This window comes from Brachycentrus maculatus, unplaced genomic scaffold (assembly GCF_059751285.1).
Source record: "Brachycentrus maculatus isolate JH-2025_06_01 unplaced genomic scaffold, ASM5975128v1 h1tg000326l, whole genome shotgun sequence".
In the NCBI taxonomy this organism is placed as follows: Eukaryota; Metazoa; Arthropoda; class Insecta; order Trichoptera; family Brachycentridae; genus Brachycentrus; species Brachycentrus maculatus.
Genome location: NW_028281075.1, coordinates 3,085,440 through 3,100,083, shown reverse-complemented (window position 1 = coordinate 3,100,083; position 14,644 = coordinate 3,085,440). Strand labels below are relative to the sequence as shown.

Genomic DNA, 14,644 nt, shown 5'->3' with positions numbered 1-14,644 from the left:
GAGATGTTGGTGGGAAATGGGACGTTTATGCTGGAGAGGTCTGAAAGGAAGCTCGCTTCCTTTCACTCGATTGTGTATAATATCGTCCATCATGTGCGTTGCGGCGAGAATCTCGCGGGCCGCACCAAGATGTCTCGCGGGCCGCATGCGTCCCGCGGGCCGCAGGTTGCCGACCCATGCTTTAGACCTTAAAAAAGAGATTGGTACATAATATTCTTATAAAAACATTAAATAATTCCTCCTTTTCTGACTTTCACATTAGGCTGGCGCAGATATAAATTTAATATCCAAGTTATTAACCAAATTACAAATTTAGTAGTAATTCGATGTGAATTTGTAGGAGTATATCTTCATTTTCAATGTTTTTTTTATGCAGGCGAAACAAGTTTCTGGCTCCTGTTAGGATAATGGCTATTGCAGATTGAACATCGATGTAGTATATTTTTATTAATTAATATTGGCTACAGAAGTGCCTACTTACATGCACATAATAAAAATACATATTCACATAGTCAGAACAAGTACCTACTTATAACTAATAAAGATAAACCAAGTATGGTTGTGGCTATTTTTAAAAATCCAGGAGAGGTAAACATTATTTAAATAAAAAACTAATATAGCATCACGCCGCTTCCCCGCAATGTTAGGCCGAGAGAATAGAATGCCACACTATTCCATTTTTGCAAACAATCTTCGCTTCTTCCATATTCATGAATCTCCTCATACATAACCACCGATTATTCCTGACATGACCACTTTTAAATATTTGTGTCAAGTTTTCCTCTGTCTTCCTCTGCTTCTATTACCAACCATGTTCGCCTCATAAATTTGTTTCACTATTGTTTTTTCACTCATTCGATTCACTTGCCCTAACCATCTCAACATACCTTCCTTAATTTTATCAATACTGCTTATCTCACCCTTACATTCTTTCCTTATACATATCACTATTCAAACATCTATCATACATCGTTTTGCCGCTCATTCATCTAAGAGATCGGGTTTAGACTGCATTTAGTCTACTTTCATCCTTCTTCTGCCAACTCCATGCTTCACTTCCATACATTAGGGTTGGAATGAAGACTATTGTGCATTGCCAGTTTAGCTTTTGTTGAAAGGTTTTTATTTTCTATAGCTTATTTTGCCATTCACTCTGTTCCTGGCATTCACTCTCTTTTCTATACCTTTAACTATCTTTCCATCCCTAGAAACCATACTTCCCAAATGACATTATTTACCTAGTATTTTTGATATTTTGGTAGATTTAACGTGACAATTTTTACGATAAATTAAACGTTTGATGTTGATACATATAAAAATGTATCAATCAATATTTTTATAAATTGATACAATATTGTAGATTTGGTTATAAATTCTTTAATGTTCCTGGCATTCACTCTCTTTTCTATACCTTTAACAATCTTTCCATCCCTAGAAACCATACTTCCCAAATGACATTATTTACCTAATATTTTTGATATTTTGGTAGATTTAACGTGACAATTTTTACGATAAATTAAACGTTTGTAGTTGATACATATAAAAATGTATCAATCAATATTTTTATAAATTGATACAATATTGTAGATGTGGTTATAAATTCTTTTATGATACGCACACGCTCACATTATTTTATTTTTATTTTTATCATTTAGTACTTGTATGAGTATCAATTTTCTCTAAAAGATGTCCGCCTCCGTAGTGTAATGGTTAGCATGCCCGTCTACCATTCTGGAGGTCCCAGGTTCGATTCCCAGGGAGGGGGGTAAAACCTGAATGTTTTTTCACCATTTGAAAAATATTTAGGATATGAAAAAAATTAAACAATACCTTTTCTTCAAAATGCAAAAACAACACTTTTTGCCCTGTAACGGGTAAATATTATGTTAAAAATATGAACGAATGAGTGAGGAAAGAACGGTAAAACAAATTTATGAGGCGAATGTCATTAGGAAAAGAAGCAGAGGAAGACCGAGAAAAACATGGCACGATCAGGTATGCCAAATACTTGAAAGTGGTCAGCTTAGGAGTCGTAACAATCGGCGGGTATGTATGAGGAGATGCATGAACGTGGAGGAGGCGAAGAATGTTTGCAAGGACAGAGTGGTGTGGCACTCTATTCTCTCTGCCTACCCCTGCGGGGAAGCGGCGTGATGGTTAGTTAGTCAGTTAGTTAGTTTTAAAAATATGCCGCTTTTGCTGGGATATAGTACATATTCTAGGCATTCCGAAAACATGCACAACTGAAAACTGACGATTTTTGATATATGACGTTGTTGAAAGGAGTGAGCGATATGTCATGATGGGTCGCACACAAGTTTTGTGTATTTAGATTTTGCTGCCAATCTTCATGTCAGGGTTTTTCCAAATATAATTTTTTAAGACATCCTGAGATGACTGATCATGATAATACAGCTTTTATATGATGCAGTACCCTATGCATTTGAAGAAGAACTAAAAGATTAATGAAGTAATGTACATAGAAGCGCATATGAATAAACTAGAACATTGATTCTTTATTAAAAAGGTTTACTCTAAACAAGTTGATCATACTTTCATAGAGTCTATCTGCTTTTATTCGTGAGAGCAAGGTAAACATGCCAAAATGACCTTTAATGGAGATACCATATGGACTGATAAAATTCAAAGGCATGTGGCGCATTGGTGAGGTTTGAATATTTTATAATATGCTGCGGATATTAATATGGTATGTATTGTATAACCTCAGTTCCATGGGAATAATTATGCATATAATGAAGACATATACCTATAGTAAAACCTCGGTATAACGGACCTCTATTTAACGAACCTCGGGTATAACGGACATAAAATCCGGTCAAATGTAACAAAAATTAAAAACGTTCTGAAAATATTATTTTGTTACGCTGCACGTCCGATTTAATTTGTCAAACGTCCAATTTGATTTTTAAGGTGTCTAATTTGGTTAGTAATACACCCAATTTAAAGTGAAAAACCTGTTTACCCAGGTCTGATGATAATAGTAAATATGGCCAATTTACATAGCGCCGTTTTCTTAGGAAATGACCACAAGGGCGCTTGAAGTGAATGACTACCTTGCCTTCATAACATTAAGGATCAACTTAAAGCCCTACATACGTTAAATAGGAACTTAACTTTCTTTACACCCAGGTAATATTTTATTTTACTATTTTTTTCTCTCTTACAACATCGTTTTTGTATTGAAAAAATATGTTTGTCTTTGAAATAAATATATGGTTTTGAAAAAAAAGAATTATTGAATAGCGAGGAGTTAAAATTATAAAAATATTTTTTCAATATGTATTCTAAAAAACAAACAAAAAAATCCAATGTACACATAGATATTCTAAAAAAATCGGGCGTGAAATGATGTGCGGTTCCTTCCGTTGCCGAACGCTGACTGATTGCGAGTAAGGCGTTAAAATTGTATCAGTTTGATGCAGTGCCCTATGCACCATCAGGTGAAGATGAGGTAAGGAGGACCGTTTTTATATTGAGGGGATCCGCCATTGCCTTTGTGTTCGGTAAACGGTGTGGGAAAAATACGATAATTACTTGGTAGTTAATCCACATTTTTATCAGCTGTATTTTCCAAACAAAATTACTGACTGATTTATTGACGAAATAATGTTATTATCTCTCCAAACAAAATCTCAGCCCCCACGTTCCCGTATCGGTGGGCGAAAGGGATATATGTATTAGGTTATTATCTCTGCCCTACCTGTACAGAGCAGTGGTTCTTAACCGTGTTGGAGGTACCGAACCCCACCAGTTTCATTTGCGCATTCACCGAACCCCTTAATTGGAAAAATAAAATACATAGGTGCACAAAATGAACAAAACCATTCAAACAAAGAACAAAACCATTATAAAATGATTTTTACATAAAAACAAAGTAATGAATATTTACCGCAAATCAGTGTGACTTCTGCTGTTGCATTACAACGACCAGTTCAGGAATCACTCACTCCTTTCAAGAAAGTCCTAAATAAAAATAACTTGATTTTTCAGGAGAACGTTTTTAAAGTTTAAAAATATAATAAAATGTATTAAAAATAAATATCAAGCCACTTATTGAACTTGTTATAGTGCAACAGATCTTTTTAGATAAATCCTGAAGGTTTTTTCGCCATTTGAAAAATATTTAGTATACTTAAAAAATTATTAAACAATACCTTTTCTTCAAAATGCAAAAACAACACTTTCTGCCCTGTAGCGGGTAAATACTTAGTTAAAAATATGCCGCTTTTGCTGGAATATAGTACATTTTCTGGGCATTTCGAAAACACGCACAACTGAAAATTGACGATTTTTTATGTATGACGTTCTTGAAAGGAGTGAGCGAAATGCGCGGCTTTACCTTGGCAAGTGCCACTTACATGTCATTTTCGCAACAGTCTGTCGCTTTTCTACGTTTTTATATTCAGCATCCTCGAAAAGGATTGCTCGCAAGATATGTTGTAACAAACGGTATAAAAATCTCCAGAGCTTTCTTAGCAATAACAGCGTACGTTACCATTTCACTCACTCCTTTCAAGAACGTCATAAAACAAAAATCGTCAATTTTCAGTTGTGCATATTTTCGGAATGCCCAGAAAATGTACTATATCCCAGTAAAAGAGGCATATTTTTAACTTAATATTTACCTGCTACAGGGCAGAAAGTATTGTTTTTGCATTTTGAATAAAAGGTATTGTTTAATTATTTTTTTAAATATACTAAATATTTTACAAGTGGAGAAAAAAACCTTCTGGTTTTACCTAAAATGATCTGTTGCACAGTTAAAAGTTCAGTAAGTGGCTTGATATTTATTTTTAATACATTGTATTATATTTTTAAAGTTTAAAAACTTTCTCCTGAAAAATCAAGTTTTTTGATTTATGACGTTCTTGAAAGGAGTGAGCGATTTGTTTACACCAAAACGTTGAGAGCGTTGTTGTTCTGAAGAATTGCTGTTGAACCTGGCTCAGCTGAATTTCAATGATTTCATCGAGGTATTCATTGTTGATATCTGTTGTGTTTATTGGATAAATGAATATACGTAGGTACTTCGTATCATTCTTCATAATATCGTACAATAAGTCGGGTGTGTGTTTAGACTTCCGCCAAACCCTGGAGACTGACTCACCGAACCCCTGGGGTTCGATCGAACCCAGATTAAGAACCACTGCTCTAGAGCTTACTAACTTTAGCAAGTCCAGAAATGTAAACACGATAACGTAACGCTACTCATCAGATACTGCGTAATAATCAGTGGTTCGTAGAGCTTGCACCCCGTAGCAGGCGAAACATACGAAAATCAGTTTTTACCATCTCTTTTTATGTTTTTAATACTATTTTCGATATATTAGCGTAATTTACATACAAGGCTCAGAATGTGTCTGAGTTCGTTTTCGCCCATAAACCATACGGATTGTCCGGTTTCCAACCAATCAAGGTTCCTCTACTTTAATTCGTTAAAGGAGGCTCTCAATGCGTGGAACAAGGCGCAGAATAACTGCAGCAACGACTCCATCACTTCTTTCGTCATCAAGGAGCTAGATGCCGGCAACTCCCTGCATCAGATGGAATTCAACGTCACCATGACCGGAAGTGATGTGAGCTTCATTTTTTATTCCATTTTTCAAATACGATACAATGTATTTTTAATTTTTTGACATGACATTTGAGATGAACAAGAATATGGAAATCTGGGCATTTACAGGGCCACGTACGACCTGAAATAAGCTTGTTTAAGTGATCACTTTATACACGTGTAACATTCACCAATTCTACCCGTGATTGACAACCACACGATCAGGTATGCCAAATACTTGAAAGTGGTCAGTATTTGACATACCTGATCGTCAACAATCGGCGGGTATGTATGAGGAGATGCATGAACGTGGAAGAGGCGAAGAATGTTTGCAAAGACAGAGTGGTGTGGCGTTCTATTCTCTCTGCCTACCCCTGCGGGGAAGCGGCGTGATGGTTAGTTAGTTAGTTAGTTTATTGACAACAGCACTACACAAATGTTTGGAATACCTACCTCAAATTCAAAACAGCTCTCCTTAAGATATTAAAAATATAAAAGCCACAAACACTCTTAAAAAGAAACTTTACGAACACTATAAACATACACAGACTATACAATAAAAAAACTAAACAAGATAACTCCCTCTCCAAGCACAAGGGCTTGTCTCTTTTTGGGAAGGTACCGCATAAAAGTATACGCACCTATCCTAGTTATACGTATATTATTTAGATTTATATAAAAAAAATCATAAAAATAGCAGTATCGTGATAGAATGTACCGCTCCCTCCGACAGAATCTGAGTTTCCTGGACCTGAGTCAGTACGACTTCCCCGCGGAGATGTGGATCGTGCTGCCCACGTGGGAGGTGGCCGTGAAGAGCGCCGCCGTGGCGCCCGTGGTGGCGGGCGGCGCGCTGGCCAACCTCGTGCTGCTGGCGCTGCTGGCGCGCTCCCGGCGCCTGCGCACGCCCACCAACCTGCTGGTGGGCAGCATGGCGCTGGCCGACCTGGCCACGCTGCTGCTCTGCCCCTGGATGCTGCTCGTGCACCACTTCTACCAGAACTACCTGCTGGGCCCCGTCGGCTGCAAGATGGAGGGCTTCCTTTCAGGTCGGCCACACTCAAAGCTATATATTGGTTAAAGACACAAAAGTCTGGAGACAGTTTGTGGACTCCATATGCTCCACCTAGGGAGCAGATATGGTTTAATTAGTATATAAGTAGCATTTAAAAAAAATGTTTTTTTAATTTTTTTTTTATTTGTATACTTTTGATATTATTTAAATCACAATTTTTACATATTTAGAACATTTTTTTGCAGAGACCCACCAAGCCACCTTGTGTGTCTTGTCCGTGGAGTTCTTTTTTAATACATTTTTATTGTTTTTAACGATTTTAACCTAATATACACACAAAAAAGATAAAAAATTAAGAATATAAACATTTTACAATTTTCATAAAATTCACTCTTGATCATTCCTTTATTTTGCCTTTGTTCCATATTTTATTTTGACCTCTAACATCCGTCGGCAACAAATTAAAAATGTTCGGAACGATATATTGCAGTGTTCGACTCCCATATTTATTGTTAATTCTAGGGACTATCAAACCTTCGTTGTGTGTAAATTGTGTATCATGGTTGTGTACTAAAGGATTTCCATATTTTTGTCTAGTTTGTTGTTCAACGATGTTGTACTCATCCACAATATTCCACGTACCGGCAGTAATTGCAAGTGTTTATCTATCAATATTGGATTGTCCCTTTGATTATATATATGACTGGGCACAATTTTTTGATCATGGAATATTGCAGATTTTGAACCATTTTAAAATTCGTTTTCGTCGAATGTCCCCAAGACTTAATTCCATATCTTAATATGGATTCTGCTAAAGAACAGTAAATAATCTTTAAGGTCTGTTTAGGCAGGATAAAGTACAACTTATAAAAAGTACTCCCTATAGCCCGCAGACGATCACAGAGTTTTATAATATGCGAATCCCATTTGAACTTATTATCTATACATAAACCTAAATATTTAAATTCGTCCACATTCGTCCGCATGACTTGAGGAATGAGAGATATGCAGCAAATCGTGGTCACAACTGTGGAGGTCCTCACCAAAAACTGTTTCACATTCCTATAAAAAGGACCAACCTGCCGATGGTTATGCCTGCAGGAAGAGCTACCGCTATGCTGAACAATATCATGCCGGATATTGATATGTTCCATCTGTCTGAGGGGGTATTCCGAAGAGGGATTCTAATCTTTAACAAAAGTGTTCTTGCTTACTTTCTAATTTATGTTTTAATGTATACGCTTTAAATTTTAGTTTGTAATGTAAGTTAGTATTAATTATTATTAAATAAATTGAATTTAATGGAATGCTTTTATAAAGCAGAGACTCTTTCATTTGTATGTCATTTTTTTAACATACTTGAGAAACGCTCCGAAACATCATTTTTTTTGGTGGAGGTTCTCACCAAAAAAATACATTTAAATATTGCAATGGCACAAAAATTCATTTGAATGCAAATCTATCCTGTTTGGTGTATTTTATCGAAATCTTAATAAAAAAGTTGCGACAAAACGTTACCAATCCTGTGTTAAATCAATTTAAATCATTAAATCGCACGAAAACGTAATAATTTTACAAGCTAGAATTCCTGATTTATAACGCGTGGTTTGCCGACCTGAAAAGCTGGATTTCAGGAGATGGTCAAATTATTATTTTTCTGTAAACTATATTATAAACTATATTGTAAACTATATTTTTCTGTAAATTATATTTTTTAACTGTGTTTATAAAACTTTGTAAAGTGTGTCTTTAGTTTTATTTTTTGACATCTCATCAAAGATGAAGAAGAATATGGAAGTCTGGGCATTTACGGGGCTGACGACCGTCATATGCTGGTTTAAGTGATCACTTTACACACGTGTAACATTCACCAATTCTACCCATTATTGACAACCACACTACTCAAATTCTTGGAAGTTCTAAATATAAAAACCAATTTTGAAACATTGTTCTTGAATCACTAGAACTTTACTAGAGACATCTATTGGTGAGATGAAAAGAAGCTTTATATTGAGCAGAAACTGTTTTATTAATATTATTTTAAGTTTTAATATAGCATAAGTAGGTTTAACATAATGTTAATATTAATCACGTGGTAACGCGTGATCGGTCATCGGCTGACGAGCCGGATCACGCGTATTCGCGTGATCAGCAATCAACGTGTAAAAATCATTTATAAAGGAAATGTAACGTTTTAGTGAGGACCTCCACAATTTGACCAGTAAATTTATTATTGATTGTATTCTTTGTATTGTGATCTGCAGGATCTCTACTGATAACCAGCGTGATGAACCTGTGCGTGATATCGTACGACCGTCTGACCGCCATAGTCCTCCCGCAAGAGGCTCGCCTCTCCAGACGCGTGGCGCTGCGCCTGGCTCTGGGCTCCTGGGTGATAGGAATCGTATTCGCCACCCCGCTCTCTGTTTGGAGGACTTACAACGTAATCAATTACTGTGAATTATTTCAGATTAAGTTCATTGGCTATATTGCACCTACATAAAATGGAAATTGGTTCTCCTTTATGCAATGGAAAGATAACATGATGCATGATAAATATTAACAACCAATAATTAGATATATATATTTCTATATATTTCTATATATATTTATATATATATATATATATATATATATATATATATATATATATATATATATATATATATATATATATATATATATATATATATATATATATATATATTTATAAATATATATATATATATATATATATATATATATATATATATATATATATATATATATATATATATATATATATATATATATATATATATATATATATATATATATATATATATTTATATATCACTCACTCCTTTCAACAACATCATATATCAAAAAACTTGTTTTTTAGGAGATCGTTTAAAGTTTAAGAATAAAATAAAATGCATTAAAAGTAAATATCAAGCCACTTATTGAACTTTTTACTGTGCAACAGACCTTTTTAGGTAAAACCTGAAGGTTTTTTCACCATTTGAATTTTTTAAAGTATGTTTAAAAAAATAATTAAACAATACGTTTTCTTCAAAATGCGAAAACAACACTTTCTGCCCTATAGCGGGTACATATTAAGTTAAAAATATGCCGCTTTTGCTGGGATAAAGTACATTTTCTTGGCATTCCGAAAACATGAACAACTGAAAATTGACGATTTTTAATATATGACGATGTTGAAAGGAGTGAGCGATATATATGTACCCTGATGATGCATAGGGCACTGCATCATATAAATGCAGTGTTATATTATGAAAGGTGAAAGGTAACGCACGAAGCCCTCTGCTTCAGGTACCAGTCCAGGGTAATATTGAATAAATATTAGAGTGAAAAAATCACTTATATTTATTTGATCCCCGGACCCGGCACCTCCAGAACGGTAGCAGAGCGTGCTGACCATTACACTACGGAGGTAATGGTTATGACATACCAAAATACCTTATTACAGGTTTTTAACTTTTAATTGGAAAAAAAATATTGTATTTTATAAAAAAAGCTAGAACGTATTTTTATAAATAGAAAGCATATATACCGTCATGAATACCTGGACACATATTTTATTCTCAATACTACCAAGTGCGATAGTCGTCAAGTTGGCAAGCCTGCGTGGCGCGCTGTCATAGTATGTGCGGGCGATGTGTATTGAAGTTTTCAGACATTTTCAATACCACATTGAATCATGACTACTACTTTGAATATATTTTTAAAAAAATCTAACTTTTTTATAATGTACAATTAAACGTCCAATTTGTTTTGTAAAACGTCCTATTAAATGTATTGAACGTCTAATTTGATATGTAAGGCGTCCAATTTGGTTTATAAAACGTCAAATCGGAAGTGACAAACCTGCGTAACTAAACACACTTAGGACGGGTGATTTTTACGTTTGCGGACTGCTGACAACGGAAATCAATAATTATGTACTATAGCTAATAAAGAGATTGATACAAATGATTGAAATTCCTTCATCTTTTACTTGGAAAGGAGCATTTTTAAGCATCAATCGACCGAACGGGTAAAAATACCTTTCCCGTCCTTATTGTATTAATTGTAAAGTCGACACCGAAGCTATTATGTAAGATATGAAATGTAAAATCGCAAAGTAAGTGACTGTTGGCATACTATTGAAGCTGTGTGATAAACTTTGGCAGAGAAGATATTTTTATTTTGTTGTTTCATTATAGGAAAGGCAGTGGAAAAATTTCCTGGAAACTTTCTGCTCCGAGAATATAGACATCCTCCCCATATACTGGCACGTCTTGCTCTTCATATTGGTGTGGCTTCCACTTACTATCATGACCATCTGTTACTCGGCCATATTTTGGAAAGTAGGTATTTTTAAAATTATTATGAGGGAAAATTTCTGTAAAAACAATTGTCTATATACTACAGGGTGACGCAAAATTCATCACCCTATCGGAAGATGTAATATTTTTTGCAAATGGCGTCATCATATTTTAATCATACGTTAATCATATTTGATATTTGAGAACTAGACAGCTGTAGTATACAAATAAATTATATTTAAATAAATTAAAAAAAAATGGTCATGATAATCTTTACCTGGATCATATTTTTCTTCTTCTGTTAATGGAAAAGATGATATCCGTCATGTGACTATCGCCAGTGTTGATTTACATTTGTTTCCGTTTTATCAATCTGTTTGTATACTGCAGCTGTCTAGTTCACAAATTTCAAATATGACTGGCTATAATTATAACATGTTCCGATAGGGTACTTAATTTTGTGCCACCTGTAGCATAAGCATAGTAATATTCCACATAATATACTATATTATGTAGAATATAGATAATTGTTTAAAAAAATGTTATTGCAATTAATTTTTGAAATTTACCCCTCATAATAATATAAATTATTATGGGGGAATTAAAAAAAAAATTGTATTGAAATATTCCTTTAACATTTGTTGATAAGTAACATCTTTGAAGAAGACCTAGTATTATGTTTGTTTATATTATAAAAGATATAAATATGGAAAAAAATCTATAAAAAAAGTTATTTTGATCCTCTTTTACAGGGAGAAAAATTTCATTATCATGGTACTTACTTTTAGACTTACATTATCTTATCTATTATGGCTGACCGCCATTCAGGATTCATTGTTTGTTTTGTATAGTATACCACCCAACGTAATATTAATTACAACGATAAGTTGCGATTTTTTATTATCTATGATTAAGTATCTGTGAATGATCCTGAATTATCTGTGGTTTTGACTAATGAATTATTTTATTACTTCGTGTTGCTATACATCCTATTATATCAGCAATAGACTTCATGCTTCGGACTAGTTAATATTCAAAACTATCTATGCACTTTACACACACACATGGCCTAGCCAACTGAATCGCCTTTTCTTGGCGAAAGTTGTGACCTATGGGTGTATTCGTATTTCCTCGTTCTTCAAACCACTATTTATCCTAAAAGCTGAGTATGTATACGGCTGCTCTGGACGCGTATAGGATGACATGTCTCAAATCCGTATAAATGAAAAGTAGCGTCGCTGGCCTTACATTAAGATAGAAAAATAATTAACAACTTGCAATTTATTTTGAAATAAGCACATTGTGAAAGAGAGTAAGACCTGCATAAGAACGATCATGACATACGGCATAGAAACAAGAGCTGACACCGCGAGAACGAAAAGCTTTCTTAGAATCACCGAAACGAAGACTCTACGACCCATTACAGGCCTAACACTTTGCTACAGATTAAGAAACTCTGAAATAAGAAAAATCTGCAATGTCGAAGTTGATGTGCGATGGGGAAGAGAGAGAAGATGTTTCTGGAGAAATCATGTGGGAAGAGCAAGCACGGATCGAATGGTGAAAAAAACACCAGACAGCAGCATAAGAGGTAACAGGAAGGTAACAGCATAAGAGGTAACAGCAGCATAAGAGGTAACAAGAAGACCACCTAAAGGATGGAGAGACAGCTGGTCTTCTACCTCCTAGGAGTGGACCGGAGATTAACAGGGCATAGTCCTAAATAAAGAAGAATAAGACAATTTTATTTTTATAATTTATGAAATCCGAAATCACAAATTCAGTGCTTTAAATGTTTAATATAATTATTTATTTATTTGTGCAGTTAGAACGTTACGAACAGCAGATTCTCCGTCGAGAGCATCCCATATCAGTCAGCTACAAAACGAGAGTTGCCAGAACCATCTTCGTTATTCTGATCACCTTCATCGTGTGTCGGCTGCCGTTCACCGTAATGGTCTTTGTGAGGAATTATCAGCTGAAGTCCTTTAATGTTGATTGGGTGAGTTTGTCTACGTGGATATTTGGCTAGATTCATAAGTAAGAAGTAAGAATTTCAAATCTGAACCAAGTTTTTATAAGAACAAGATTAAAAAATCTTTTAACTGTTATTTGGACCGCACACCGGGAGCATTAATTGTTTTAAAGTTATGTGAACCTGGGTTTACCCTTCTTAATTCAATAAAATTACTTGAGAACGCTCAGTTTCACTCAAATCACGTTTTCTCGGCATTTTAATATACAATAAAATAATGAACGCTTATATAGAAAGTATAGAAAAAATGTTCTTCACTGATTATAATAATTGGGGAGCAACGTTTCAAAAACCCTTGAAATGAGTAAATAGAGTATTTTAAAATTATAATTAAAACGTAACTTTTTTTTAAATCAATAACAATATCGACATTTTTAATTAAAAAATGGAGAATCACAAAGTTAATTCTCAATTTTTCACATTACTGTTATTATGTTATGTTTTTAAATTAACCACGTTCCTAATCTATATATATGTAATGAATTAAACACCATCAGTAAATTAATATTTCACTCGGAAAAACATAGACTGAATTGCTTTCATTCGATTGTTAGCTTGTGAAATGCTTTCATTTACTAAAAATAATGAATTGAAATAACTTTTAAATTATCAAATCAGAATAATCCGGAATGCAATCCTTAGTTTCAAAAGATACGGTGTCACGATTAGCATTGCTAATTGCATTAAGTTTTTTTAGATTATTCGTGGATTTACAAAAACAAACCACAATTTATTAATGAAAAAACATGTGTCTTATTTTCAGGTCGACTCTAGTTTTCAAATATTATGGTTCATATCACATTACTTGATTTACTTAAACTGCGCCATAAATCCTATAATATACGGATTAACAAACGAAAGCTACAGGAAAGCTTTGGGTTTGACTCCCCTGTACAGATGGTTGAGCAAAAGTAGCAAACACACGGTGAGTTCGAGGACTTTATATCAAAATACACGTTATTTGATAAGCCATATTTTTTTTACATTATTTTTTGACATCTCAACATAGATTAAGAAGAATATGGAAGTCTGGGCATTTACAGGGCTTACGATCGTCATAGGCTGGGTGTTAAGCAATCAATGTACACACGTGTAACATTCAGCAATTCTACTCTTCTCTTTAAATAATTTATTATTCAGATACTACTAATTCTAACGTCGTTTTGGTACTTTGACTCTTTTTTGTATATTTTAGTGCTTTACAAAAAAAATTTAAGAACAAAAAAATGGTTCCAATAAATGTTAATTAATTTAAAAAAATAAATATTTTTTCTCACAGTTTTATGCAATATTTCGAATTTCAAAAATCTGTTTTTTTAATTAATAGATTTGAACTTTTCATTATTTTTATATTTTAATTATAAAGAAATAAGTCATTTTAATAAAATTTTATTTGCAGAACATACATAATCCGTGTATTATTTCCTCTTCTCATAGTTTTGGCCACCGTTATGGTTAGGATATACAAAAAATATTTATTACATTTAAGTTTTCAATCGTCAGCACCATAGCACTCTGAGATGCCTCCTGTAACGATGGCCAAAACCCCGGAAAAAGGATAATATACGGGTTGACATGAAATTATGTTAACTAAACAGAAATCCTATTTTATTTATTAAATATTAATTATAAAAAAAATTGTTGCAGAAAGAAGAGCAAGTAAAAACGAAGCCACTTGAAATAAAAAATAAGTCACATAAAAAGAAGAAGTC

At 33.9% G+C, this 14,644-nt stretch overlaps 1 protein-coding gene across 1 annotated transcript; it reads left to right on the top strand.

Moving 5' to 3' along the window:
- The first annotated feature begins 5,375 nt into the window (after positions 1-5,375).
- Positions 5,376-12,929, top strand: LOC148304298 (bombesin receptor subtype-3-like). Its single transcript, XM_088268588.1, has 5 exons — positions 5,376-5,597; positions 6,309-6,624; positions 8,855-9,033; positions 10,796-10,939; positions 12,723-12,929. Exons 1-5 carry the CDS (start codon positions 5,376-5,378, stop codon positions 12,927-12,929), a joined length of 1,068 nt encoding a protein of 355 aa, XP_088124714.1.
- The last annotated feature ends 1,715 nt before the right edge of the window (positions 12,930-14,644 follow it).